At 36.0% G+C, this 27239-nt stretch overlaps 1 protein-coding gene and 1 long non-coding RNA gene across 22 annotated transcripts in view; one reads left to right on the top strand and one right to left on the bottom strand.

Annotated features, from left to right (window-relative positions):
* The window catches only part of LOC139762765 (uncharacterized), a 172651-nt gene that overhangs the window by 34837 nt on the left and 110575 nt on the right, over positions 1-27239 (bottom strand). For all 20 annotated transcript variants that reach the window (XR_011715831.1, XR_011715833.1, XR_011715832.1 and 17 more), the window contains 2 exons: positions 26344-26658; positions 24898-25058 (listed from right to left, as the gene is read on the bottom strand). Coding sequence is in view for 16 of the 20 variants with exons in the window: in XM_071687890.1 (XP_071543991.1) it covers positions 24898-25058; positions 26344-26658 (476 nt within the window). In the remaining 4 variants the exon portion in view is untranslated. The remainder of the gene's footprint in view (positions 1-24897; positions 25059-26343; positions 26659-27239) is intronic.
* Positions 1908-24913, top strand: LOC139762768 (uncharacterized). 2 transcript variants are annotated; one of them, XR_011715836.1, is made up of 7 exons: positions 1908-2533; positions 3109-3520; positions 4095-5499; positions 6078-7962; positions 8539-8951; positions 9545-9948; positions 19467-24913. It is a non-coding gene; the product is annotated as an uncharacterized lncRNA (long non-coding RNA). The 2 variants fall into 2 exon arrangements; XR_011715835.1 differs by having other exon boundaries at positions 9542-9948.

Here is a 27239-nt window from a genome sequence, read left to right as displayed (position 1 = left end):
CTAGGAAGGAAACTGAGTTATAATGATAATATTAACCTGAGGTATTCATATATTTACAATAAACTCATGATTGTCTGGTTCTTTTGGTTTTCTAAATTTTCGATTGTTCTTGTTCATTGCAGTAGCATGACGAGGATTTTCCACAAATTGTGAAAGTGAATATGAAGTAGCGAAGAACTGTGATACAGATGATGTTTCACTAGAAGAGCACTAGAAGAAGCAACACAAAAGAAATGTTCACACATGCAAGACCAGAAAGACTGAAGCCAACAGTATATTGAAAACCCTCATAAACATTTTCTTGAAAGGGTGATTGTGAAACTCAAAACAACTAAAGCTACGAAGACATCTTATTCCTTAGTTTAAGAGAGTATTGAAGTATTGGCAAAAAACATTTAACATGGTTTCACCTTCTCCAAGCCAAACCATCGAAAGCACGGCCTTATCAATCCCTCAAGCACCTTAGGCTATTCAGGCAACAGCTGAGAATTGTGTGCTTACAAAACTACTCTGGTCACCTTAAATTGAACTTAGACACTGCAGTTGGTGAGTGAATACCATGAGATTCATTTTAAGTAACCTTTTATGACAATCATAACACTAGTGTCTAGACATTTTCCTCTCTCTCTTCCTCAGAAAATCAAGATTTTACTGTATTTCTTGGATGTGATAGGTCTAGGAAATTGTGGAAAATGTATATATTTTGTTCTGCATAGCAAGGCTTATCATTTTTTTTTTCCCACACTTTTGAATATATGGTGATATAGTTCATTAAAAATTTTTAGGGAAATTAGAAAATAGGATAGAGAAGTAAGCATTATGAGATTATTTCTCAATACTCAAGATATGTAAATGATTAATTATCTTCAACCTCATAATAGATTTAAAGAAGTTGATGGGTATATTCCTCATCAGTTATCTCACCCCATTGTCAAAATCACTTATCTAACTGGTTCATATAGTAGCCTATATGAATGTTACTGTAACTGCTTTTGAGAGTACTAGGAAGGAAACTGAGCTATAACGATAATATTAACCTGAGGTGTTCATATATGTACAATAAACTCATGATTGGTTCTTTTGGTTTTCTAAATTTTTTGATTTTTCTTGTTCATTTCAGTAGCACGATGAGGATTGTCCACAAATTGTGAAAGTGAATATGAAGTAGCGAAGAACTGTGATAAAGATGATGTTTCACTGGAAGAAGCAACACAAAATAAATGTTCACACATGCAAGACCAGAAAGACTGAAGCCAACAGTGTATTGAAAACCCTCATAAACTTTTTCTTCAAAGGGTGATTTTCAGACTCAAAACAACTAAAGCTACAAAGATAACTTATACCTCAGTTTAAGAGAGTATCGAATTATTGGCAAAAACATCTAACGTGGTTTCACCTTCTCCAAGCCAAACCATCGAAAGTACGCCCTTTACAATCCCTCAAGCACCTTAGGATATTCAGGCAACAGCTGAGAATTGTGTGCATACAAAACTACTCTGGTCTCCTTAAATTGGACTAAGACACTACAATTGGTAAGTGAATACCATGAGTTTCATTTTAACTAACCTTTTATGACAATCGTAACACCAATGTCTAGCCATTTTCCTCTCACTCTCAGAACATCAAGAGTTTACTGTATTTCTTGGAAGTGATACATCTAGGAAATTGTGCAAAATGGATGTGACATGTTGTTCTGCATAGCAAGGCTTATCATTTTCTTTTTGTCCCACACTTTTGATGTTATGGTGATATAGTTCATTAAAAATTTTTAGGGAAATTAAAAATAAGATAGAGACGTAAGCATTATGAGATTGTTTCTCAATACTCAAGATATATAAACGATTAATTATCTCACACCTCATAATAGAGTTAAAGAAGTTGATGGGTATATTCTTCATCAGTTATCTCACCCCATTGTCAAAATCACTTATCTAACTGGTTCATATTGTAGCCTATATGAATGTTAATGTAACTGCTCTTGAGAGTACTAGGAAGGAAACTGAGTTATAATGATAATATTAACCTGAGGTATTCATATATTTACAATAAACTCATGATTGTCTGGTTCTTTTGGTTTTCTAAATTTTCGATTGTTCTTGTTCATTGCAGTAGCATGACGAGGATTTTCCACAAATTGTGAAAGTGAATATGAAGTAGCGAAGAACTGTGATACAGATGATGTTTCACTAGAAGATCACTAGAAGAAGCAACACAAAAGAAATGTTCACACATGCAAGACCAGAAAGACTGAAGCCAACAGTATATTGAAAACCCTCATAAACATTTTCTTGAAAGGGTGATTGTGAAACTCAAAACAACTAAAGCTACGAAGACATCTTATTCCTTAGTTTAAGAGAGTATTGAAGTATTGGCAAAAAACATTTAACATGGTTTCACCTTCTCCAAGCCAAACCATCGAAAGCACGGCCTTATCAATCCCTCAAGCACCTTAGGCTATTCAGGCAACAGCTGAGAATTGTGTGCTTACAAAACTACTCTGGTCACCTTAAATTGAACTTAGACACTGCAGTTGGTGAGTGAATACCATGAGATTCATTTTAAGTAACCTTTTATGACAATCATAACACTAGTGTCTAGACATTTTCCTCTCTCTCTTCCTCAGAAAATCAAGATTTTACTGTATTTCTTGGATGTGATAGGTCTAGGAAATTGTGGAAAATGTATATATTTTGTTCTGCATAGCAAGGCTTATCATTTTTTTTTTTTCCCACACTTTTGAATATATGGTGATATAGTTCATTAAAAATTTTTAGGGAAATTAGAAAATAGGATAGAGAAGTAAGCATTATGAGATTATTTCTCAATACTCAAGATATGTAAATGATTAATTATCTTCAACCTCATAATAGATTTAAAGAAGTTGATGGGTATATTCCTCATCAGTTATCTCACCCCATTGTCAAAATCACTTATCTAACTGGTTCATATAGTAGCCTATATGAATGTTACTGTAACTGCTTTTGAGAGTACTAGGAAGGAAACTGAGCTATAACGATAATATTAACCTGAGGTGTTCATATATGTACAATAAACTCATGATTGGTTCTTTTGGTTTTCTAAATTTTCGATTTTTCTTGTTCATTTCAGTAGCAAAATGAGGATTGTCCACAAATTGTGAAAGTGAATATGAAGTAGCGAAGAACTGTGATAAAGATGATGTTTCACTGGAAGAAGCAACACAAAATAAATGTTCACACATGCAAGATCAGAAAGACTGAAGCCAACAGTGTATTGAAAACCCTCATAAACTTTTTCTTCAAAGGGTGATTTTCAGACTCAAAACAACTAAAGCTACGAAGATAACTTATACCTCAGTTTAAGAGAGTATCGAATTATTGGCAAAAACATCTAACGTGGTTTCACCTTCTCCAAGCCAAACCATCGAAAGTACGCCCTTTACAATCCCTCAAGCACCTTAGGATATTCAGGCAACAGCTGAGAATTGTGTGCATACAAAACTACTCTGGTCTCCTTAAATTGGACTTAGACACTACAATTGGTAAGTGAATACCATGAGTTTCATTTTAACTAACCTTTTATGACAATCGTAACACCAATGTCTAGCCATTTTCCTCTCGCTCTCAGAAAATCAAGAGTTTACTGTATTTCTTGGAAGTGATACATCTAGGAAATTGTGCAAAATGGATGTGACATGTTGTTCTGCATAGCAAGGCTTATCATTTTCTTTTTGTCCCACACTTTTGATGTTATGGTGATATAGTTCATTATAAATTTTTAGGGAAATTAAAAAATAAGATAGAGACGTAAGCATTATGAGATTGTTTCTCAATACTCAAGATATATAAACGATTAATTATGTCACACCTCATAATAGATTTAAAGAAGTTGATGGGTATATTCCTCATCAGTTATCTCACCCCATTGTCAAAATCACTTATCTAATTGGTTCATATTGTAGCCTATATGAATGTTAATGTAACTGCTCTTGAGAGTACTAGGAAGGAAACTGAGTTATAATGATAATATTAACCTGAGGTGTTCATATATGTACAATAAACTCATGATTGCTTTTTTTGGTTTTCTAAATTTTCAATTGTTCTTGTTCATTTCAGTAGCATGACGAGGATTGTCCACAAATTGTGAAAGTGAATATGAAGTAGCGAAGAACTGTGATACAGATGATGTTTCACTGGAAGAAGCAACACAAAAGAAATGTTCACATATGCAAGACCAGAAAGACTGAAGCCAACAGTGTATTGAAAACCCTCATAAACTTTTCTTCAAAGGGTGATTGTGAAACCCAAAACAACTAAAGCTACGAAGACAACTTATTCCTTAGTTTAAGAGAGTATTGAAGTATTGGCAAAAAACATTTAACATGGTTTCACCTTCTCCAAGCCAAACCATCGAAAGCACGGCCTTATCAATCCCTCAAGCACCTTAGGCTATTCAGGCAACAGCTGAGAATTGTGTGCTTACATAACTACTCTGGTCACCTTAAATGGGACTTAGACACTACAATTGGTGGGTGAATACCATGAGTTTCATTTTAACTAACCTTTAATGATAATCATAACACCAATGTCTAGACATTTTCCTCTCTCTCTTCCTCAGAAAATCAAGAGTTTACTGTATTTCTTGGATGTGATAGATCTAGGAAATTGTGGAAAATGTATATATGTTGTTCTGCATAGCAAGGCTTATCATTTTCTTTTTGTCCCACACTTTTGATGTTGTGGTGATATAGTTCATTAAAAAATTTTTAGGGAAACTAGAAAATAAGATAGAGAAGTAAGCATTATGAGATTATTTCTCAGTACTCAAGATATGTAAACGATTAATTATCTTCAACCTCATAATAGATTTAAAAAAGTTGATGGGTATATTCCTCATCAGTTATCTCACCCCGTTGTTAAAATCACTTATCTAACTGGTTCACATAGTAACCTATATGAATGTTAATGTAACTGCTCTTGAGAGTCCTAGGAAGGAAACTGAGCTATAACGATAATCTATACCTGAGGTGTTCATATATGTACAATAAACTCATGATTGTCTGGTTCTTTTGATTTTCTAAATTCTCCATTTTTCTTGTTCATTTCAGTAGCATGATGAGGATTGTCCACAAATTGTGAAAGTGAACATGAAGTAGCGATGAACTGTGATACAGATGATGTTTCACTGGAAGAAGCAACACAAAATAGATATTCACACATGCAAGACCAGAAAGACTGAAGCCAACAGTGTATTGAAAACCCTCATAAACTTTTTCTTCAAATGGTGATTTTCAGACTCAAAACAACTAAAGCTACGAAGATAACTTATACCTCAGTTTAAGAGAGTACTGAAGTATTGGCAAAAAACATCTAACGTGGTTTCACCTTCTCCAAGCCAAACCATCGAAAGCACGCCCTTTACAATCTCTCAAGCACCTTAGGATATTCAGGCAACAGCTGAGAATTGTGTGCGAACAAAACTACTCTGGTCTCCTTAAATGGGACTTAGACGCTACAATTAGTAAGTGAATACCATGAGTTTCATTGTAACTAACCTTTTATGACAATCATAACACCAATGTCTAGCCATTTTCCTCTCTCTCTCAGAAAATCAAGAGTTTACTGTATTTCTTGGAAGTGATACATCTAGGAAATTGTGCAAAATGTATATGATATGTTGTTTTTCATAGCAAGGCTTATCATTTTCTTTTTGTCTCACACTTTTGATATTATGGTGATACAGTTCATTCAAATTTTGTAGGGAAATTAAAAAATAAGATAGAGAAGTAAGCATTATGAGATTGTTTCTCAATACTCAAGATATATAAACGATTGATTATGTCACACCTCATAATAGAGTTAAAGAAGTTGATGGGTATATTCCTCATCAGTTATCTCACCCCATTGTCAAAATCACTTATCTAACTGGTTCATATTGTAGCCTATATGAATGTTAATGTAACTGCTCTTGAGAGTACTAGGAAGGAAACTGAGTTATAATGATAATATTAACCTGAGGTGTTCATATATGTACAATAAACTCATGATTGTCTGGTTCTTCTGGTTTTCTAAATTTTCGATTGTTCTTCTTCATTTCAGTAGCATGACGAGGATTGTCCACAAATTGTGAAAGTGAATATGAAGTAGCAAAGAACTGTGATACAGATGATGTTTCACTGGAAGAAGCAACATAAAAGAAATGTTCACACAAGCAGGAATAGAAAGACTGAAGTCAACAGTGTATTGAAAACCCTCATAAACATTTCTTCAAAGGGTGATTGTGAAACTCAAAACAACTAAAGCTACGAAGACAACGTATTCCTTAGTTTAAGAGGGTATTTAAGTATTGGCAAAAAACATTTATCATGGTTTCACCTTCTCCAAGCCAAACCATCGAAATCACGGCCTTATCAATCCCTCAAGCACCTTAGGCTATTCAGGCAACAGCTGAGAATTGTGTGCTTACAAAACTACTCTGGTCACCTTAAATGGGACTTAGACACTGCAATTGGTGAGTTAATACCTTGAGTTTCATTTTAACTAACCTTTTATAATAATCATAACACCAGTGTCTAGACATTTTCCTCTCTCTTCCTCAGAAAATCAAGAGTTGACTGTATTTCTTGGATATGATAGATCTAGGAAATTGTGGAAAATGTATATATTTTGTTCTGCATAGCAAGGCTTATCAATTTCTTTTTGTCCCACACTTTTGATTATATGGTGATATAGTTCATTAAAAATTTTTAGGGAAATTAGAAAATAAGATAGAGAAGTAAGCATTATGAGATTATTTCTCAATACTCAAGATATGTAAATAATTAATTATCTTCAACCTCAAAATAGAGTTAAAGAAGTTGATGGGTATATTCCTCATCAGTTATCTCACCATGCTGTCAAAATCACTTATCTAACTGGTTCATATAGTAGCCTATATGAATGTTAATGTAACTGCTCTTGAGAGTACTAGGAAGGAAACTGAGCTATAACGATAATATTAACCTGAGGTGTTCATATATGTACAATAACCTCATATATAATAATCATAACACCAGTGTCTAGACATTTTCCTCTCTCTCTTCCTCAGAAAATCAAGAGTTTACTGTATTTCTTGGATGTGATAGATCTAGGAAATTGGGGAAAATGTATATATTTTGTTCTGCATAGCAAGGCTTATCATTTTCTTTTTGTCCCACACTTTTGATTATATGGTGATATAGTTCATTAAAAATTTTTAGGGAAATTAGAAATAAGATAGAGAAGTAAGCATTATGAGATTATTTCTCAATACTCAAGATATGTAAATGATTAATTATCTTCAATATCAAAATAGAATTAAAGAAGTTGATGGGTATAATCCTCATCAGTTATCTCACCCCATTGTCAAAATCACTTATCTAACTGGTTCATATTGTAGCCTGTATGAATGTTAGTGTAACTGCTCTTGAGAGTACTATGAGGGGAACTGAGCTATAACGATAATATTAACCTGAGGTGTTCATATATGTACAATAAACTCATGATTGTCTGGCTCTTTTGGTTTTCTAAATTCTCGATTTTCTTGTTCATTTCAGTAGCATGAGGATTGTCCACAAATTGTGAAAGTGAATATGAAGTAGTGAAGAACTGTGATACAGATGATGTTTCACTGGAAGAAGCAACACAAAATAAATGTTCACACATGCAAGACCAGAAAGACTGAAGCCAACAGTGTATTGAAAACCCTCATAAACCTTTTCTTCAAAGGGTGATTTTCAGACTCAAAACAACTAAAGCTACGAAGATAACTTATACCTCAGTTTAAGAGAGTATTGAAGTATTGGCAAAAAACATCTAACGTGGTTTCACCTTCTCCAAGCCAAACCATCGAAAGCACTCCCTTAACAATCCCTCAAGCACCTTCAGATATTCAGGCAACAGCTGAGAATTTTGTGCTTACAAAACTACTCTGGTCTCCTTAAATGGGACTTAGACACTACAATTGGTAAGTGAATACCATGAGTTTCATTTTAACTAACCTTTTATGACAATCATAACACCAATGTCTAGCCATTTTCCTCTCGCTCTCAGAAAATCAAGAGTTGACTGTATTTCTTGGAAGTGATAGATCTAGGAAATTGTGCAAAATGGATATGATATGTTGTTCTGCATAGCAAGGCTTATCATTTTCTTTTTGTCCCACACTTTTGATGTTATGGTGATATAGTTCATTATAAATTTTTGGGGAAATTAGAAAATAAGATAGAGAAGTAAGCATTATGAGATTGTTTCTCAATACTCAAGATATATAAACGATTAATTATATCACCTCATAATAGAGTTAAAGAAGTTGATGGGTATATTCCTCATCAGTTATCTCACCCCATTGTCAAAATCACTTATCTGACTGGTTCATATTGTAGCCTATATGAATGTTAATGTAACTGCTCTTGAGAGTACTAGGAAGGAAACTGAGTTATAATGATAATATTAACCTGAGGTGTTCATATATGTACAATAAACTCATGATTGTCTGGTTCTTTTGGTTTTCTAAATTTTCAATTGTTCTTGTTCATTTCAGTAGCATGACGAGGATTGTCCACAAATTGTGAAAGTAAATATGAAGTAGCGAAGAACTGTGATACAGATGATGTTTCACTGGAAGAAGCAACACAAAAGAAATGTTCACATATGCAAGACCAGAAAGACTGAAGCCAACAGTGTATTGAAAACCCTCATAAACCTTTTCTTCAAAGGGTGATTGTGAAACTCAAAACAACTAAAGCTACGAAGACACCTTATTCCTTAGTTTAAGAGAGTATTGAAATATTGGCAAAAAACATTTAACATGGTTTCACCTTCTCCAAGCCAAACCATCGAAAGCACGGCCTTATCAATCCCTCAAGCACCTTAGGTTATTCAGGCAACAGCTGAGAATTGTGTGCTTACAAAACTACTCTGGTCTCCTTAAATTGGACTTAGACACTGCAATTGGTGAGTGAATACCATGAGTTTCATTTTAACTAACCTTTTATGACAATCATAACACCATTGTCTTGCCACTTTCCTCTCTCTCTCTCTCTCTCTCAGAAAATCAAGAGTTTATTGTATTTCTTGGAAGTGACAGATGTAGAAAATTGTGCAAAATGTATGTGATATGTTCTTCTGCATAGGAAGGCCTATCATTTTCTTTTTTTCCCACACTTTTGATGTTGTGATATAGTTCATTAAAAAATTTTAGGGAAGTTAGAAAGTAAGATAGAGAAGTAAGCATTATGAGATTATTTCTCAATACTCAAGATATGTAAACGATTAAATATCTCCCACCTCATAATAGATTTAAAGATGATTAAAGATGATGGGTATATTCCTCATCAGTTATCTCACCCCATTGTCAAAATCACTTATCTAACTGGTTCATATAGTAGTCTATATGAATGTTAATGTAACTGTTCTTGTGGGTACTAGGAAGGGAACTTGAGTTATAATGATATTAACCTGAGGTGTTCATATTTGTACAATAAACTCATGACTGTCTGGTTCCTTTGGTTTTCTAAATTTTCGATTTTTCTTGTTCATTTCAGTAGCATGATGAGGATTGTCCACAAATTGTGAAAGTGAATATGAAGTAGTGAAGAACTGTGATACAGATGATGTTTCACTGGAAGAAGCAACACAAAAATGTTCACACATGCTAGACCAGAAAGACTGAAGCCAACAGTGTATTGAAAACCCACATCAGCTTTTTCTTCAAAGGGTGATTTTCAAACTCAAAACAACTAAAGCTACAAAGATGACTTATACCTCAGTTTAAGAGAGTATTGAAGTATTGGCAAAAAACATCTAACGTGGTTTCACCTCCAAGCCAAAACATCGAGAGCACGCCCTTATCAATCCCTCAAGCATCTTATGCTATTCAGGCAACAGCTGAGAATTGTGTGCTTACAAAACTACTCTGGTCTCCTTAAATGGGACTTAGATTCTGCAACTGGTGAGTGAATACCATGAGTTTCATTTTAACTAACCTTTTATGACAGTCATAACACCAATGTCTAGACATTTCTCTCTCTCTCTCTCTCTCTCTCTCTCTCTCTCTCTCTCAGAAAATCAAGAGTTTACTGTATTTCTTAGAAGTGATCGATCTAGGAAATTGTGCAAAATGTATATGATATGTTGTTCTGCATAGCAAGGCTTATCATTTTCTTTTTGTCCCACACTTTTGATGTTATGGTGATATAGTTCATTAAAAACTTTTAGGGAAATTAGATCTTTTGTCAGAAGTATTCAAGTTAGACAAGAATGCATCATTGTGCCACAGCAGTTTAATGTACACACTGATGGAAAGGTTACATGTATAGTTGTCAGCTTGGCAGTGGGAGAACAGATTGTGTGCCTTGAAAGACTGGAAGGCACGTAAGTTATGTTAAGGGAGTATCCAAAATGGTAGTTCAGTATAGTGGGTGGGTGTGCCGGGAAAGATGTAGAACAGATTTGGATAAATGCAGGAAGATTGAGTGTATTGATTGACTCGGTATGAAGTGTATGGTTGGATAAAACATAAAGAAAATATAAAACTGAATATGTGGGTAACACATGTAGTGGGGATTGTAGAATGGAGGCTATATGAGTAGTTTATGTAGCAAGGATCATAGCGGCTGATTGAGAACCAGGCTTTTTTTTTTTTTTTTTTTTTTTTTTTTTTTTTTTTTTTTTTTTTTTCCTCCACTGTCTCCCGCGTTTGCGAGGTAGCGCAAGGAAACAGACGAAAGAAATGGCCCAACCCACCCCCATACACATGTATATACATACGTCCACACACGCAAATATAAATACCTACACAGCTTTCCATGGTTTACCTCAGACACTTCACATGCCTTGATTCAATCCACTGACAGCACGTCAACCCCGGTATACCACATCGCTCCAATTCACTCTATTCCTTGCCCTCCTTTCACCCTCCTGCATGTTCAGGCCCCGATCACACAAAATCTTTTTCACTCCATCTTTCCACCTCCAATTTGGTCTCCCTCTTCTCCTCGTTCCCTCCACCTCCGACACATATATCCTCTTGGTCAATCTTTCCTCACTCATTCTCTCCATGTGCCCAAACCATTTCAAAACACCCTCTTCTGCTCTCTCAACCACGCTCTTTTTATTTCCACACATCTCTCTTACCCTTACGTTACTTACTCGATCAAACCACCTCACACCACACATTGTCCTCAAACATCTCATTTCCAGTACATCCATCCTCCTGCACACAACTCTATCCATAGCCCACGCCTCGCAACCATACAACATTTTTGGAACCACTATTCCTCCAAACATACCCATTTTTGCTTTCCGAGATAATGTTCTCGACTTCCACACATTCTTCAAGGCTCCCAGAATTTTCGCCCCCTCCCCCACCCTATGATCCACTTCCGCTTCCATGGTTCCATCCGCTGCCAGATCCACTCCCAGATATCTAAAAGACTTCACTTCCTCCAGTTTTTCTCCATTCAAACTCACCTCCCAATTGACTTGACCCTCAACCCTACTGTACCTAATAACCTTGCTCTTATTCACATTTACTCTTAACTTTCTTCTTTCACACACTTTACCAAACTCAGTCACCAGCTTCTGCAGTTTCTCACATGAATCAGCCACCAGCGCTGTATCATCAGCGAACAACAACTGACTCACTTCCCAAGCTCTCTCATCCCCAACAGACTTCATACTTGCCCCTCTTTCCAAAACTCTTGCATTCACCTCCCTAACAACCCCATCCATAAACAAATTAAACAACCATGGAGACATCACACACCCCTGCCGCAAACCTACATTCACTGAGAACCAATCACTTTCCTCTCTTCCTACACGTACACATGCCTTACATCCTCGATGTAAGGCTTGTAGATAAGAAATAATCTTGTTTTTAAGTGCTCAGGACAAACACGAGCTGTCAATTTTAGTTTTGTTTCATGGATTGGTATAACCAGTTTACCAGTTTTCCTGTTTAGAAACATTTATAGTTGCAGTTTACTGTTTAGACATCACTGAGAAATATACATTAGGGAAAAAGTGACAGGAAAGATGGTAGATATTGTTGGTAAGCAGCCAATGGCCAGGGAGTTAATATTGCCATTACTAACCACTTGGGTATCAGGAGGATTAGTGACAGGTACGTAGTGATCCAGCACTTTAGTGATTGTCAAGTTGCATTCCTCAGACCTAGGTAGCTGTGTTTCTTTCTGCGTCACTCACGCATAGACTACTGGCATTTAGTCGACAAACATGCAATCTTTCCTTACATAACACCTGACAACAATAACCTCACACAGATTCCTCACAACTCTAGATTTGTCTGCATTCCTCTGACCTAGGTAGCTGTTTCTTTCTGCCTCACCCACACATAGACTACTGGCATTTTGTCAACAAACATGCAATCTTTCCTTGTCATACAGAACACCTGGCAATATTAATCTCACACAGATTCCTCACAACTCTAGATTTTTCTGTGGTGAGCCCTGCTTTTTGGTAAAATGGTAGTAGTAGCTAGGAACATTTAGGCAGAAGCATTGTGTAGAGTTAGCAGGTAGGAAAATTAATTAGGAGCATTGGGTAGTAGTAGTCAGCAGGAACATTAGTAGGTAGCAGCCTCCACAGACACTACATTAGAGTTGCACTCTGCCAGTAGCCTGTTGAGGGTGAGGCAATAAAGGCTAAGAAGTGGCATTAGAGTTCACTTGTTTCAGGTGGGAACAAGCATCAAAGATATAGGTAAATAGATAGGAATACAGCAACAGAGTTTTTAGATGTAGAAATATGCAGAGAATGGTTTTGGATACTCTGACTGAATGTTTTATTTTATTTTGTGTTATATGAAAAGATCTAAAGTCGAATGAAAGGACAGCAAATCTTTGTTAAGAGGGAAAACAGAAGCAGTAGAGAAGAATATATGGAACTGCTTAGTAATGATGGTATTTTAGTGTGTAATGCTTGCTGCAGTTTACAGTATGGTAAGTGTTGGGTAATTATATTTTAGTGAGGCTTTGGCAGTTTTCTTATGCCACCCGCCTAAAAAGTGAGAAAAGATTATTTTGGTTATAATGTTTTATGGGGTGGAAGGGAACTAATATCAAATTTATAGATTGGGAAAGGGACAGATATTTAAGATGTAACCTTGAGTGACTTGCATGTAAAATATGCTGGGATAAAAGATTCATTATTGCAGAACAGGCACTTAATTTGGCTCTTTTGAGAGGTGTGCATTAATTGTGTTGAAAGAATGGATATTTGAGATCAAGAAACAGGAAAGTCATAAAGCAGAATGAGCATGTGCCAAGATGGCTTGGGCCTAAGCATAAATAATAAAAAAATGCACCTATGTTAGGCTAATATTAGTAAGCACACCATGGCCTCAACTTACAGTGGAGTTACATTCTTGGACAACTTGTCACAAATTGAAACAGTCATGACAAAAATTTGAAACATGCTATAATGGGGGGAAATGTTCCGTAATGAAATTTTTCCATAAAATCTTAAATACTGAATATATATATGAAATAATTAAGACTCTGTGAGACAAGACAGTTTGATTCTGTTGGGTTTTAGCATAAGCTACATCAAATACAAGTAAAAAATTGCCAAAATTTGACATGTATATTAGATGCACAATTTAAAATCAATAATTTTCCTCAATATTTTTAAACCTGACAAATGAACAAATGATTATTTAGATATTTCAAAAATAAAAAAAAAAAATGGGTGTAAGAGATCCATCAGCTAATCAAATGAAAGATTTTTTGATAGTAACGCCTTCTTAATAAGCAGTGCGTATCAACAGCAAAACTTTCAACATATCCCTGGGAAATTGTATTCTTAAATGTATTGTTTTTTACACAGTTCCTCTCAGCAGGTTATTACCCAACTCAAGAGCTGTTAGTTATTTATATACATTATTCTTAAAAATAACTGTGAAAATGAATGTTAGAGTCCAAACAGCTATATACTGAACAAAGGAATACCTGCAAGGGGCACAATCTTTAACAAATAGTAAGCATCAAAAACAAACCTCAACATATACTTGATTGTTTTTTTACATGGATTTTTTATTCAAAGCTCTCATCAGTAGGTTTTTATCCAACTTTCATGAGCTAGTAATTATTTATTTACAGAAATGGGTGGTAGAGTTAATGTAGTTATGTATCCAACGAATGTAAGATAGCTAGTTTTCCTTTCTTAATTAAGTGCCAAGTTCCCATAGCAAAACATCTAATATAACTAGGTAAAATGGTAAATTGTTTTCATTCATTTTTTCTAAACTTATCTTTTGTAGGTTTTACCTAACTTTTGACTCTTTTTTTATACTTGATCACTATTTCGTGTATTAGCTAGGTAGTGCCAGGAACAGACGAGGAAAGGCCACGTCCACTCACATCCATGTTCTAGCTATCATGTGCAATGCAATAAAACTACAGCTGCCAAGCCACAATCAGGCCCTACAGACATTTCCTTGGTTTACCCTAGATACTTCACATGTCCTGATTCAGTTCATTGACAGCACATTGACCCCAGTATACCACATCATTCCAGTTCACTTTATCTTGTGCTCACCTTTCACCTTCCTGTATGTTCAATGCCCCAGTCACTCAAAATCTTTTTCTCTCCATCCTTCAACCTTCAATTTAATCTCCTTGTTCCCTTCACTTTTGACACATACATCCTCTTTGTCAATCTTTCCTCACTTATTCTCTCCATATGTCCAAAACATTTCAATACACGCTCTCCTCTTCTGCTCTTATTACCATTACTCTCTTTACTTGAATAATGAAAGCGAGAGTGGTGGTAATAAGAAAGTATTTGGTTGAGAGAGCACAAGAGGGTGTATTGAAATAATTTGGACATATGGAGAGAATGAGTGAGGAAAGATTGACAAAGAGGGTGTATGTGTCAAAAGTGGAAGGAACAAGATTATATTGAAGGTGAAAGAATGGAGTGAAAAAGATTTTAAGTGATCAGGGCATTGAACATGCAGGAGGGTGAAAGGTGAGCACAAGATATCCATATAATATAATATTGCTGGGATTACTATTCCCTCAAACATACCCATTTTTGCCTCCCCATATAATGATTTCTCTCTCCACACATTCTTCATCACTCAAAGAACCTTTGTCCCCTCACCCACCCTTCAACTCACTTCCTCATCCGTGGTTCCAGTCTTTGTCACATTCAGTCCCAGCTGTACTAAAACACTTCACTTCAATTTTTCACCATTCAAACTTGTATCCCAACTAACTCGTCCCTTAACCTTGCTAAAACTAATGACCTTGCTTTTATTCAGATGTACCCTCAACTCTCTTCATTCATACACTCTCTCAAACTCAGTCACTAACTTCTGCAGTTTCTTAACTCTGCCACCAGTGCTGTATCATCAACAAACCAAACAATAACTAACTTGCTTCCCAGGCCCTGTCATCCCCTGCTGACTCCATACCCACTGCTCTCTCTAAGCCTCTCACATTTACCTCCCATACCATAAACTAATAATTAAATAAATATTCCCTAACAACTGGAGAAAATGTCACTGAGAACTTACCAGATGTGGTGATGAGGGCTTGTCTTTCTTGCTAACGAATGTCCTAGCTTGCTTTCTTTTCCAAAATAAGCCGGTCTTATCCACACAAAACTTGCCAAGGTGTGTAACCTTATTCCTCAATAATTTTTCTAAAAGCACTAGGAAGAACAGATACAGTATGATACCCTTGGCTTTGTTTGTTCACGGTAATTTAACTAAATGGTGGGATACAAAACGAATGCTGTTGTAAATTGCCATGACATCATAAAGATATGGTTGATAAGTACACAACTACCTTAAATAAGACAAGCCTAATTTATTATCAAAACTAGATTATTTCTTACTAGTATCAAGCCCTCAAAGCATCTCCAGTTTGACCACAAAAGTATGTTATTACTCCCAGACATTGAAATGCTTACATACACTGAGTATGCAAATAGAATGGGGTTAACAAGAAGTATAAATGAATGTCTTTAGCCAGTTGATGGCATTCAAATAAAATGGTATTTTGCTGTGACATCATTAGAATATGCATGATAAGTGCACAAATACTTTAGATTATGATATACCTTTTATTAAAAATATATATTCTTTTTGATATTAAAGATACAGAATAGTTAAAAAGGAAAAAGGAAATTTGCAATTCATAGCACAGAGTCGTAAGTTGATACAAATTACATTAATTATAAAGCATCATCAGTCTGAAACATCACAAGTTGAGGCTATGGTGTTTTAAAAAAGGCCAAGGGTGCAAAGAAAAACAAATTGAATTCAGTATATGTATATGTGATGAGAGGGATACTACATAGCACTCACCTATGTCTTGTTAAATACTACTACATGTATTCCTTTCCACCATTATGTACCTCCCATAATTGCAACAGGAAGCAATGGAGGAATTTAAGGGGTAACAGAGTAAAAGTAGTTGGTAGGAACATTAGGTAGAAGTAGTTAGTCATAACATTAAGCGTCATTGCACTGGAGTTTCACCAGTTACGGAGACTTGCTATATAGATAGACAGATAGAATAGAGTGTTTGTGCATGACAGAAGCAAGTAATAAGACATGACATGCTACTAATGAACAGTTTGGTATTGCTGCTAAGTAGTGGGACGTACATTTCAGTTTGTGATTAGGTCATTGATTTGAATCTTTGTTTCAAGATTACTAAAATTTGGTTGTAATAATTATGTATCTAGCATAATTGTTGTTGAATATTTATCTTGTGTCATTGGCACATAGTGAGGTGTATTTAGACAACCTTATTTAAGTGAGCCTTTGCTTATACTCATTCTTTTTTCTTTTTTTTCTGATGAACTCTGTAATTCTTAACTTAATGTCAGGGGTTTCTTCATATTTAAGATTTTCAATGAGTGACTGAGAGAATTGTTGAAGAGGTACTCCAGTGTAAAAATGAAAAATTCAACAGAAAAGGATATTATGCAGAAGCACTTCTTATCAGTTTATTTGTGCAAAGTAATATACTTGAGCTGAAATAGTTAAATAGTTCTGTGTGTCATGATATCAGAAATCTGATGAAAGTGGGACTTGTCTTGAGGAGAAACTCCATTAATAAGCAGTGTCATCTTTAAAACATGACCTTTAGTTAAGTGTACATTACACACATGTAATTTACATCCAGCATATATAAAAGGAATATTTTTCCTTATAACAAGTAGCAGAAGCAGTGACTTTGAAGTACTGTATATGAAAAATGGCATTGACCTTGCATTTTGGATATACATTATCCCACAATTCAGTACGTGACATTCAGCAAGTCATGGTAGATTGTTAGTAATTGTATTAAGCTTTCACATGAAAGAAAATTAGCCATAATTTACCATCTACGAAGCTGTAATTTAAGCATTGGTATACCAATTTCAGTAACTCTGAAGTTGGGATGTGCCATACATGATACAAAAGAAACAATTCAAATTTTAGTTTCTCATGTTTTTTATGAATTGGCACCATAGACTCTTTTTACTGCAAACAGAATAAAAGAAAAATATTTTTTCAAAGGTGCCACATTTATATCTTAATTCATTGTATGGAATGAGTAAGAGGTCTTTTCTTGATTTACAAACATCTTTAATAATGACACAGGCACACGTCTAGGTTGTCAGGAGTTTGTTTATGTTACTACAGTTATCCTGTTGTTCAGATCCTTTTTTTTTTTTTTTTTTTCTTCATTATGAGCTCAAATGTTCTACATTATGAATTTTTCTCCGATTTTAAAGGCAAAAGATTCCCACAGTTTTACTTAGCAGGCTCTATACTATAAGTAAACCTTTGTCATGCTGGCTACTTGTTCATGGATTGGATTGTTCCATCATACATATTTCACCTTGGTATTAGAGTGTGATAAACCAAAATCACATGCCAATTTCATTTACATTTGTTAAAATTTTTCAAATATTTATTTTAAAGAGCAAATATGAAAAAATTTATGGAATACAAAATGGTATGATAAAGTACAGAGGAAGAATCACACTGCTAAGGATTTTCAGGTACTTGTAAGAATTTTTCAAAGTACCAGTTGTCTATTGTGGAGAAACAAACACATGCAGATACTTGGCACTTTGTTGTTAATCTGCAAACAACACATGACCCTCCTCTATCATAACTGTGGCATTAACAATGTAATAACTCAAGTATATAATTCTCATAAGCATCATTCCTACCCATGCATAAAAATATTATTTAATGAAAATGCATAAAAAATTGGTAAATTACAGTACCGTGAAGATGAAAACTCTAGTATGAAAATATTTAAATACTCATGATGATATAACACTCGAAATGTTGAATGACATATACTTTAAAAAACAGACTAACACTGACCCTGTACCCTCATCAGGCAATAAAAATTACTGCATAGAACTGTAACAAGTGGTCAAACCTCACAAAAAAAAAAGTACGAGTTTTTGAACTGCATCCATAAAATGGCATGACTGCTGCAGCACAAGATTATATATATATATATATATATATATATATATATATATATATATATATATATATATATATATATAACAGTGAGTGGTGACGGAAATTATGCCCAACAGAAACTTTTAACTTTTCATTTTGAATTAAGAATCAAAATTCACACCCATCCACCACTCACTGTTTACATAGGTTATATTGGTTTTAATCTTTCTTTAATAAAGAGCCTAGATTTATGAAAACTTTATAGATACTTTACACAGCATGGAGTTCAGAAAAAAAATATGGGTGAGGAATATTAATCTGTTGCAGTTGTATCTTTCTCTGAATATATGTTATGACAACTATACAGTTTAAGTCTCTATGTTACAGTAATACCAAAATGGCATACTGTGCTATGTGCATTATTGAAATTAATAGTATTCACCGTTACATATGCCTGCAAACACAATTTCTTCCCATATACTTAATTCGTATGACAAGTATATAATGCGGGAAAATGTCTTTGCCAGCAGGTAATTTCTCCAATGATATAGATAGTATTTGTGAGGACTAAGAGTTTAAGTTTACTTTGTAACTGATTATCTACTAGGAACAAAAATATTTCACTGCAGACTGAAATAAAGTACTGAAATTCCTGTGATGACAGAAGCGTGTACAATACCTAGATTTAAAAAAAAAGAAAAAAAAAGTGAACTAAAGTGCTATCATTATTATGATAATATGTATTAGAGACAAAACAGGCAAAAACCATGTAAATATACTTAAATGTTATGATACACAGTTTTTGTGTCCACAGTTGCACAAAATTTTTGTCAAAAAAAAAAGGGGGGGTAAGAGTGGCACATACTAGGGATGTAATCAGTGCAGGTTACCCAGGTAGTGAGTCTTCCATCATGAGGTTGTAGATACTGTACGGGATGTAGGGCTGATACTTGGGGATTACTACAGGAAAACTCATTATTCCATCTTGATGGTGAATTCAATCCTCATGTGCAATTTTTCAGAGGAACTACTGAAGAGGAATTGAGCCAGACTATCCCCCAACTATAACTTGACATGATGGATGTACGAAGGGAGACTACAGCCAGCTGGACTACGACCATGCTATGGAGTGAGCTATGAGAAATCAGACAGGAAGAGGGAGTCTGGAAGGAGGCGGGGAGGCGGCAGATGCAGGCTGTGTCGTAGCGTTCTCACTGTAACAAACACACCATGGCACTCACTACACACTCATATTATGGGTCACAAAGTTTTTAACACACAATTAGTTACAAAAAAAGCAAAATACTCACATGACTTTCTTAGTAATGGAAAAAAAGTTTGGTTCATTTTTAGAGTATGTTAACTTGTGTGACTAAATGTTATTTAGGGTAAGTGATCAAACAGATGCTGTAAAAAGAAATGGGTGCATCAAGGACAGAAGTTTATAACTTATCTCTTCATTATTAGAAACATCAGATATATCTCCTACTACCAGCAAACACAGTATGAAAGTTAAGAACTTGTTTAAAAAAAGCATTATGAAGTTATTTCCATAAAGGTTTATTCATCTGTTTCTTATGCTATATCAAGCTAACGAGGTAGCACCAGGAAAAAAAAAGCCATAATCATTACATCTATTCTGTAGCTGTTGTGTAATGTGCTTACATTACAGTCCTCTACCCAAAACCAGGTCCCACAGATTTCCCATGGTTTACCCAGACATTTCACATGCCCTGGCTCAGTCCAGTGACAACATATCGACCCCTGAATACCACATCATTCCATTTTACTCCATCCTGTGCATACTGTTCATCCTCCTGCATGCTCAGGCCCTGATCACTCAAAATCTTTTCACTCCATCCTTCCATCTCCAGTTTGGTCTCCCTTTCCTCCTTGCCCCTTCCACTTAAGACACAATATATTGTCTTTCTCAACCCTTTCCTCACTCATTCTCTCCATGTATCCAAACCATTTGAGCATACCCCCATCTTTCTCAACCACACTTATTACCACACCTCTCTCGACCTTTTATAGTTAATCAAACCACCTCATACTACATACTGCCAACACATTCACCCAGCTGCACACATCCTCATCTATATCCCATGTCGATATAACATTGCTGAGACTTAAATCTTCAAACATACAAAATTTAACCCCCCCCAAATATTGACCTCTCTTTCTACACATCCCTTGATGCTCCCAGCACTTTCACCCCCTTACTTACCCTACAACCCACTTCTGCTTCAAAATATATAAAATGGTGTTACTGGGCTCCACCTGCATGAGGTTACACAGTGAAAAGTCACTTTTGGCAGGACTTTCATTTGGAGTAGGTTTCATCAAAGAGCTAAAGGATTCTATATTTTTCTGCTACTGGAAGTAATGCAGCCTTTGGACCACAGGAGCTTTTAGAAAGAGGGCCCGAGTAACACCAGGGATTTTTTCCCAGAAATTGGTACCGAGGTCTATCCATCTCTGATGCCTGTTCCCTCAACGAACCGTATCAGAGGGGTCGCCATGGCAAAAGTCTCCACTTATTGTTGGCCTTACATGCCCGCTCCACCATTTCATGCATTCTTTGAACAATACTTTCCCTCAAGTACTCTTCCACTCTTATATCCCACATCCCTCTTACACCAAACCCTTTAATCATGCTATCATACACTCTTCTCATACTCCTCATCTTGCAATCTTTCCATATGTCCTGAGAATATTATATTTCACCCACTCTACTACAAGACAATTTGCATTCCCAGCCATATCAAATGATTTTCACAGCTTGGATTCTTGAACTCTGTGATTCATCCCATCTCCATGTTATGACTGCATAGGTCAGGGTCAGTAGGACTATGCTGTCATTTTATCATGTCTTCACTTCCATACTTACCTATATACCCTTAATTATTCTATTAAGGGACCCAATGACTCTTCTTCCCTGTACTGCTCTCACTTTTCACAGCACCAAACATACTGACCATATCCCCTAAATACTTAAAATTCTTCCAGGCTTTCTCACCCAATATCTATACCACAGTTAAGTACACTTTCTTCTTTAACTCTATAAGGCTTTGCAAAATTTATAATTTCCCTCCTATTTCCTTTAAAACACCATTCCTTTACTTATATTTGCATTTTCCTTCAACTGCCTATGCTTACACACCATGAAACACGCTTTTTCACTTGACAAACAACAGAGTATCATCCATAAACAGGCTTGTTACTAACCATCATACCTCACCAACACATAACTCTGCACCCTTTCCCTAGTTTTGTTTTCATCTATCATGTGCACCCACATGTATACCAAAACTTTCACTTAACTTCCCATCCACTCTTAAACATACATTTGGTACTCTACACAAGGCTTTCACATTATCCAACACTTGTTTCCCAAACCCATGTACCCTCTGTACATCCCATAAAGCATTCCACTTGACTCTGTCATATGCTTTCCCCAGATCCATAAAAGCTACTTACAGCTTCCTACCTTTTGCTACTTATTTTTTTGTCACTATGAAAATCTGATTCACACACCCCTCTCCCTTTCATAAAACCCCCTTGCTCCTCGCTCATTCTGCATTCAGTTGCTTCCATCAGTCTATCAACAATCTTGCAAACACTTTCTGGTATACTTAACACTTTTATTCCCCAATAATTGCTATAATTGTTGAATAAAGGAACAATAATAGTTTTCACTCAATCCTCAGGCACAATCTTCTTCCATGCTAAATTACATATCAAATGCATTCACTCGTCACACTTTCTTCTCCATATTTCAATGTTTCAGCTGCAATCTCATCCAAGTGCCTTTCCTACCTTTAAACTCGGTATCTATCCTTCACCCCCCTTCTTGCTGTAGGCCCCATGCAATTGTACCTTTAAAAAACCTTTCATCCTCCATACCCATGCTTGTAACAACTGCCTCACCTTCTCCCATTGGGGTACTGACATGCTGTCAATGAACTGAACCCAGGGCATACAATGCAGTTGGGGGAAACTATGGAAAGGTCTCAGGGGCCTGGTTGTGGAAACGGCTTTGGTTTTAGGGCATTATACATCACAGCTAGACAGTGGATGTGAACAAGGACCAATTCATCTGTTCCAACTACAGCTACCTTGCTAACATGTAGTATACTGGGGTCTATGTGCTGTCAATGGACTGAACCAGAGTACGTGAAATGTCTGGGGTAGACCATGGAAAGGGAGCTGTGGTTTTGGCACATTACACATGACAAATAGAGTCTGAGTGTGAACAAAGCCCCCCCCTGCTGAAGCAAGGGGGTAGCAATGCTGTTTCCTATGGGGCAAGGTAGTGCCAGGAATGGATAAAGGCAAGTATGAATATGTATGTCTTTGCATGTGTAAGTATATGATGATATATGTATGTAAATGGGCATACATATATATATATATATATATATATATCATACAAACCTCCAAGGTGTGCATACATATGCACTTTGTTCATGGATGGGCCATTCTTTGACTGTTTCCTGGCGCTACCTCGCTGATGTGGGAAACAGCAATCGAGTATAATAAATAGATAAATAATGTGTATGTATTTTTTCATACATATTCGCCACTTTCTGTGTCTGCAAGGTAGCATTAAGAACACAGGACTGAGCCTAAGAGGGATTTTTCCTGGGGAATAGGGAAGAAAGAATATTGCCCACTTATTCCCTGCACTTCGTAGAAGGCGACTAAAGTGGGTGGGAGAAGGGGGCTTGAAATCCTTCCCTCCTGTTTTACTTTTCCAAAAAAAAAAGGAAGAGAAGGGGCCCAAGTTTCCCTCTAAGGCTTAGTCATCTATTCTTGAAGCTACCTCACTAAAACAGAAATTGGCAATTGGCAAATATGTATGAAAATATATAACTACAACTTACTTGTTGCAATAGGAGTCCCATCTATCCTTGTGAGGCTCTTGCAGCACTCAGGAAGCTGGCCACATTCAGTGGTTTGGACCATAGGTCATAAGTGTTGTTGTGTGTGTGTCTATATGCAGAGTGCAGGCCAACTGAGTAGTTAGTACTGTCTTTTCTTTACTGTAGTTGCATGGAGTGCACCAAGGGTCTTGGAATATGCTGAAACTGTTTTTGTACTATTGCAGTGATGGGCAATGTCCATAGCAAAGTGGAAGAGTGCGACATATTTGTTTGGGGTGTGGTTTCTAATGTGTGTATATCCGATAGGTAGGAGTTTAAGACTGATTTGGAAGGTTTGGTTGTTTAAGGGGTGTTACTTCAGTGTGTGTGTTCTGTCAGTGTTACATTTGTTGGGGGATCTGTGAGCAGAGTTTACTAATTGTGAGGAACGCATTAAACTTTTTATTTAAGGCTTGGTACTTATTTACAGCTTAGTTTAGGAGGGAGGGATCTAGTGCTATTGCTGAGAATTGAGTCAAATATGTTTTGGGACTATATAGAAAGGATCTTTGTTGTACTGTGAATGTGTGGTGTTAGTGGTTCTTAGGCAGCCAGTGATTGTTCTGACTTCACTATTTTGTGGTTTATAGCTTTATTATGTTTTTGGAAGGTTAGAAGACCAAGCAAGTGCAGCATAATTCAAAGAGGGGTGAAAGAATTGTTTGTGTAGGATGTTGGATTCTTTTTCCTGTCCAAATCCAGTGCAGTTATCGTTGAATGAGCATTTAGTTTGTGTGTTTTTGTGATGATGTTAATGGTAGGAAGGTTGTGAAAGTCAAATGAGCGTCCCAGGATGGCATTTTGCTCATTTGGAAAGACTATCCACTCCAAGTGACTGAAGGGTGTGAGCAGAATTCGTGTCTGGTAATAAAAAAGTACCTAAAGACTTATGTGGAGATGCAGACATTGTTCTAGGTGAGCTATTGTTGTGATTGTGTAATGTAGTGCTGTATGTTTGTTGTTCCTACTGTGGTGTCAAGGTTGTGATGCAACTGTGGTCAAATGCATAGGAAAGGACCTTCATGTCAAGGTTTACCTATGGTTATGGTAGGTCAAGTAGGAGGAGAATAGAGCTGGAGAAAGAACACCACTTGCACTTTAAAGAGCCTGACACTGTTCACTTGATCACTTACCCTTTTCCATTTTTAAGTCACTGAGTAGTCTAAATGTTGCTTCTAATTGTCTGTTGCTGTCATGATATGAAACAGATTTTTTGTTACTGAAAAAACTTTGAATACAACTCAAGCTGTTATACAGAATTGGAGAGTTAAGTTAATGAGCTTTTAAGCAAAATAAAAAATAAGCAGCTGCTGCAAATTTAATTTAAACATAAATGAAATTTGACTCACCAAAACTGTGTGTGTTTTCATCAATGACACATCAAACCAACAAGAATATTAGCTGATCTGAAACTATTTGCCTTGCTGAGTCATATTTCAGAGATGTTAATCTAAGATACAAAAACAGCATGGTGTTGCCAGTGACTGACTCTCTTAATCCTGGGAGGATAAGGCTGTTTACTCCGTACCTCTTGGCAGTGTACCAAATGGTGTTGAAGCTTCCGAGAACAGTGTGTCAGCATCAGAGGTGTCTCGGGAAACACTGCGTGTCCACAGTGGTGAGGTGAGCCCCCCTAATGTGTCATCATCCCGCCCAAGGCTACTACGTGACATTGTCTCGGAGATCCTCCTGTTAATTGTGACTTTAAGTTAGCCAAGCTTTAGTGTGAAATATATTACCTGATGTTGTGAATGATAAATAATAACACTCCTAAATTTCAAGAGTGTTAAATTTCTTCAAGTATTAGACTAGCAACCTCTATGAAACTAATGGAAGGTATGTAGCATTGTTTTGTCCCTTCTTTTTTTATCTTAAATGTAACAAATACCAATTGTAGTGATATTACATTAGAAATTTTTGGATCTCAAACTTTTTCCACTTTCTTATAGATAAGTATCTTCATATCATGAAGGTGCAACAGTGTTATCTGCAGAGCAGTGGCAAAATTAAATATTGTTAAAACTATTATCCATAAATTTTCATTACTTCCAAGCGTGGAAAGTATTTTTAAGCTACCTGTTAATATATATTCAAATCAAGGTTTAACTGCCTGAAAAATATATAAAGAAATTAATTACTAACGTAATCTATCTATATATACGAGTGATACTCTTTTTTAAGTAAGGTAAAATATTTACACTCGTCTTTAAAACTCTGCACTGTTGTAGCTGTTCCAATCTCACTACATGATTTATACTCTACAGTTTTTTTTTTACTGTATTGCATAATACTACCTTAGTATTTTAAAAGAATTCTCTTTACTGCATTTAGGTACTTTAGGATTATCTATTTTAATTTTTCTTTAGGAGCTAATTATATATCAACTGTATATGGGAAACATACGGCTTAAGGAATGTTCTATAAATATATACATATCACATTATCTATATCAGCCCTGGTTCCAAAATGTGCTGATTGCCAAGAGTTTTTTGTCGAGTTAAAAATGTTGGCATGACAATTGTTTAAGCTAAAAAATCCTCACAAAATACTGTAAAAATATGGCATTACATGCTGACAAACTTATGTTACACAAGATCGTTGCAGGTCTTACTGATAACTTTGTACTGTGTAACAGTGAAGGTTTTGTTCCAAGATAAAATATTTAACACATTAGGAAATATTTTCAAAATGTACTGTTGTTTACATCTACTTATCCAATGTGTCACAGTAATAACTAATCATGTTTATACGGCTTCCTGTACATGGCAATTTTAACTTTCACTGAAACACAGCTTATTGAGGGAATGCCTCATTAGTTTAAAAAAAAAGAAAAAAAAAAGCAAGCAGTGTACAGGTAAGATTTGTAAGGTGTACTTTTGATATGTGTATGCTTACACTTTCCACCTTTTCCTCCATCACCTCATTTTTCATATATTTATCATAATTAGATTACAGATTGGGAGAAGGACTGGACCTGGCAGGTGAATCCCTTGGTGAATTGTAGAGTGATGACCAAAAGCCAGAGGAAGCCGAGTGAGCTGCTCCAATGCCTGCACTGCTTGGTGCTGCATTAGGCTCTGGAGTAGGACGATTTGATGATCGACGACCCCTTTCACTTCGAACTTCATCAGCATTCATTTTGCGAGTGAGTGACCGCACACGGTTCAGCAGAGTTGAGAATAACGACTCAGCTGTTAGGATTTGGAAACCATCATCTTCATCCTCTTCCTCTTCCTCTCCTGCTGAACTGAAGCTTTCACTGTGATCTAGGAGGAATCCTCTTCCTCGACTGTACAGTGATTTAAAATAACAGTAATTGAGTAATCGACTAAGTATGCTAATAACCATCCAGCATTTAAAAATAGATTATACATGTGAATATTTCAGATACCCTTAGAGCACCTAACAAAAAAGGAGAAAATTACCAAGGCAATAACTGATCTTAATGAAAAAGTCATTTACTAAAAATAAATTAAGTCATAACCAAAACCACAGCTGAACCAGGGCATGTGAAACATCTGGGGTAAACTATGGAAAGATCTGTGTGGCCTGGATGTAGATAGAGAGCTGAGGTTTCAGTGGATTATATATGACAGCTAGAGACTGAGTGTGAACAAATGTGGCTTTTTTTTTTTTTTCACTGCCTCACTGAAGCAGGGGGCAGTGATGCTGTTTCCTGTTGGGCAGGATGGTGCCAGGAATGGATTTAATGCAAGCAAGTATGAATATGTTTATATGTATATGTCTGTTTATGTATATAAGTTTATGGATGGGGTTTTTAGGGAGGTGAATGCAAGAGTTTTGGATGTTATGGATGAGAGAGCTTGGGAAGTGAGTCAGTTGTTGTTCGCTGATGATACAGCGCTGGTG

The sequence above is a fragment of the Panulirus ornatus genome, chromosome 44 (assembly GCF_036320965.1).
Source record: "Panulirus ornatus isolate Po-2019 chromosome 44, ASM3632096v1, whole genome shotgun sequence".
NCBI classification, from domain to species: domain Eukaryota; kingdom Metazoa; phylum Arthropoda; class Malacostraca; order Decapoda; family Palinuridae; genus Panulirus; species Panulirus ornatus.
The sequence above is the reverse complement of the archived record's forward strand: the minus strand, read 5'-3'. Positions and strand labels throughout refer to the sequence as shown.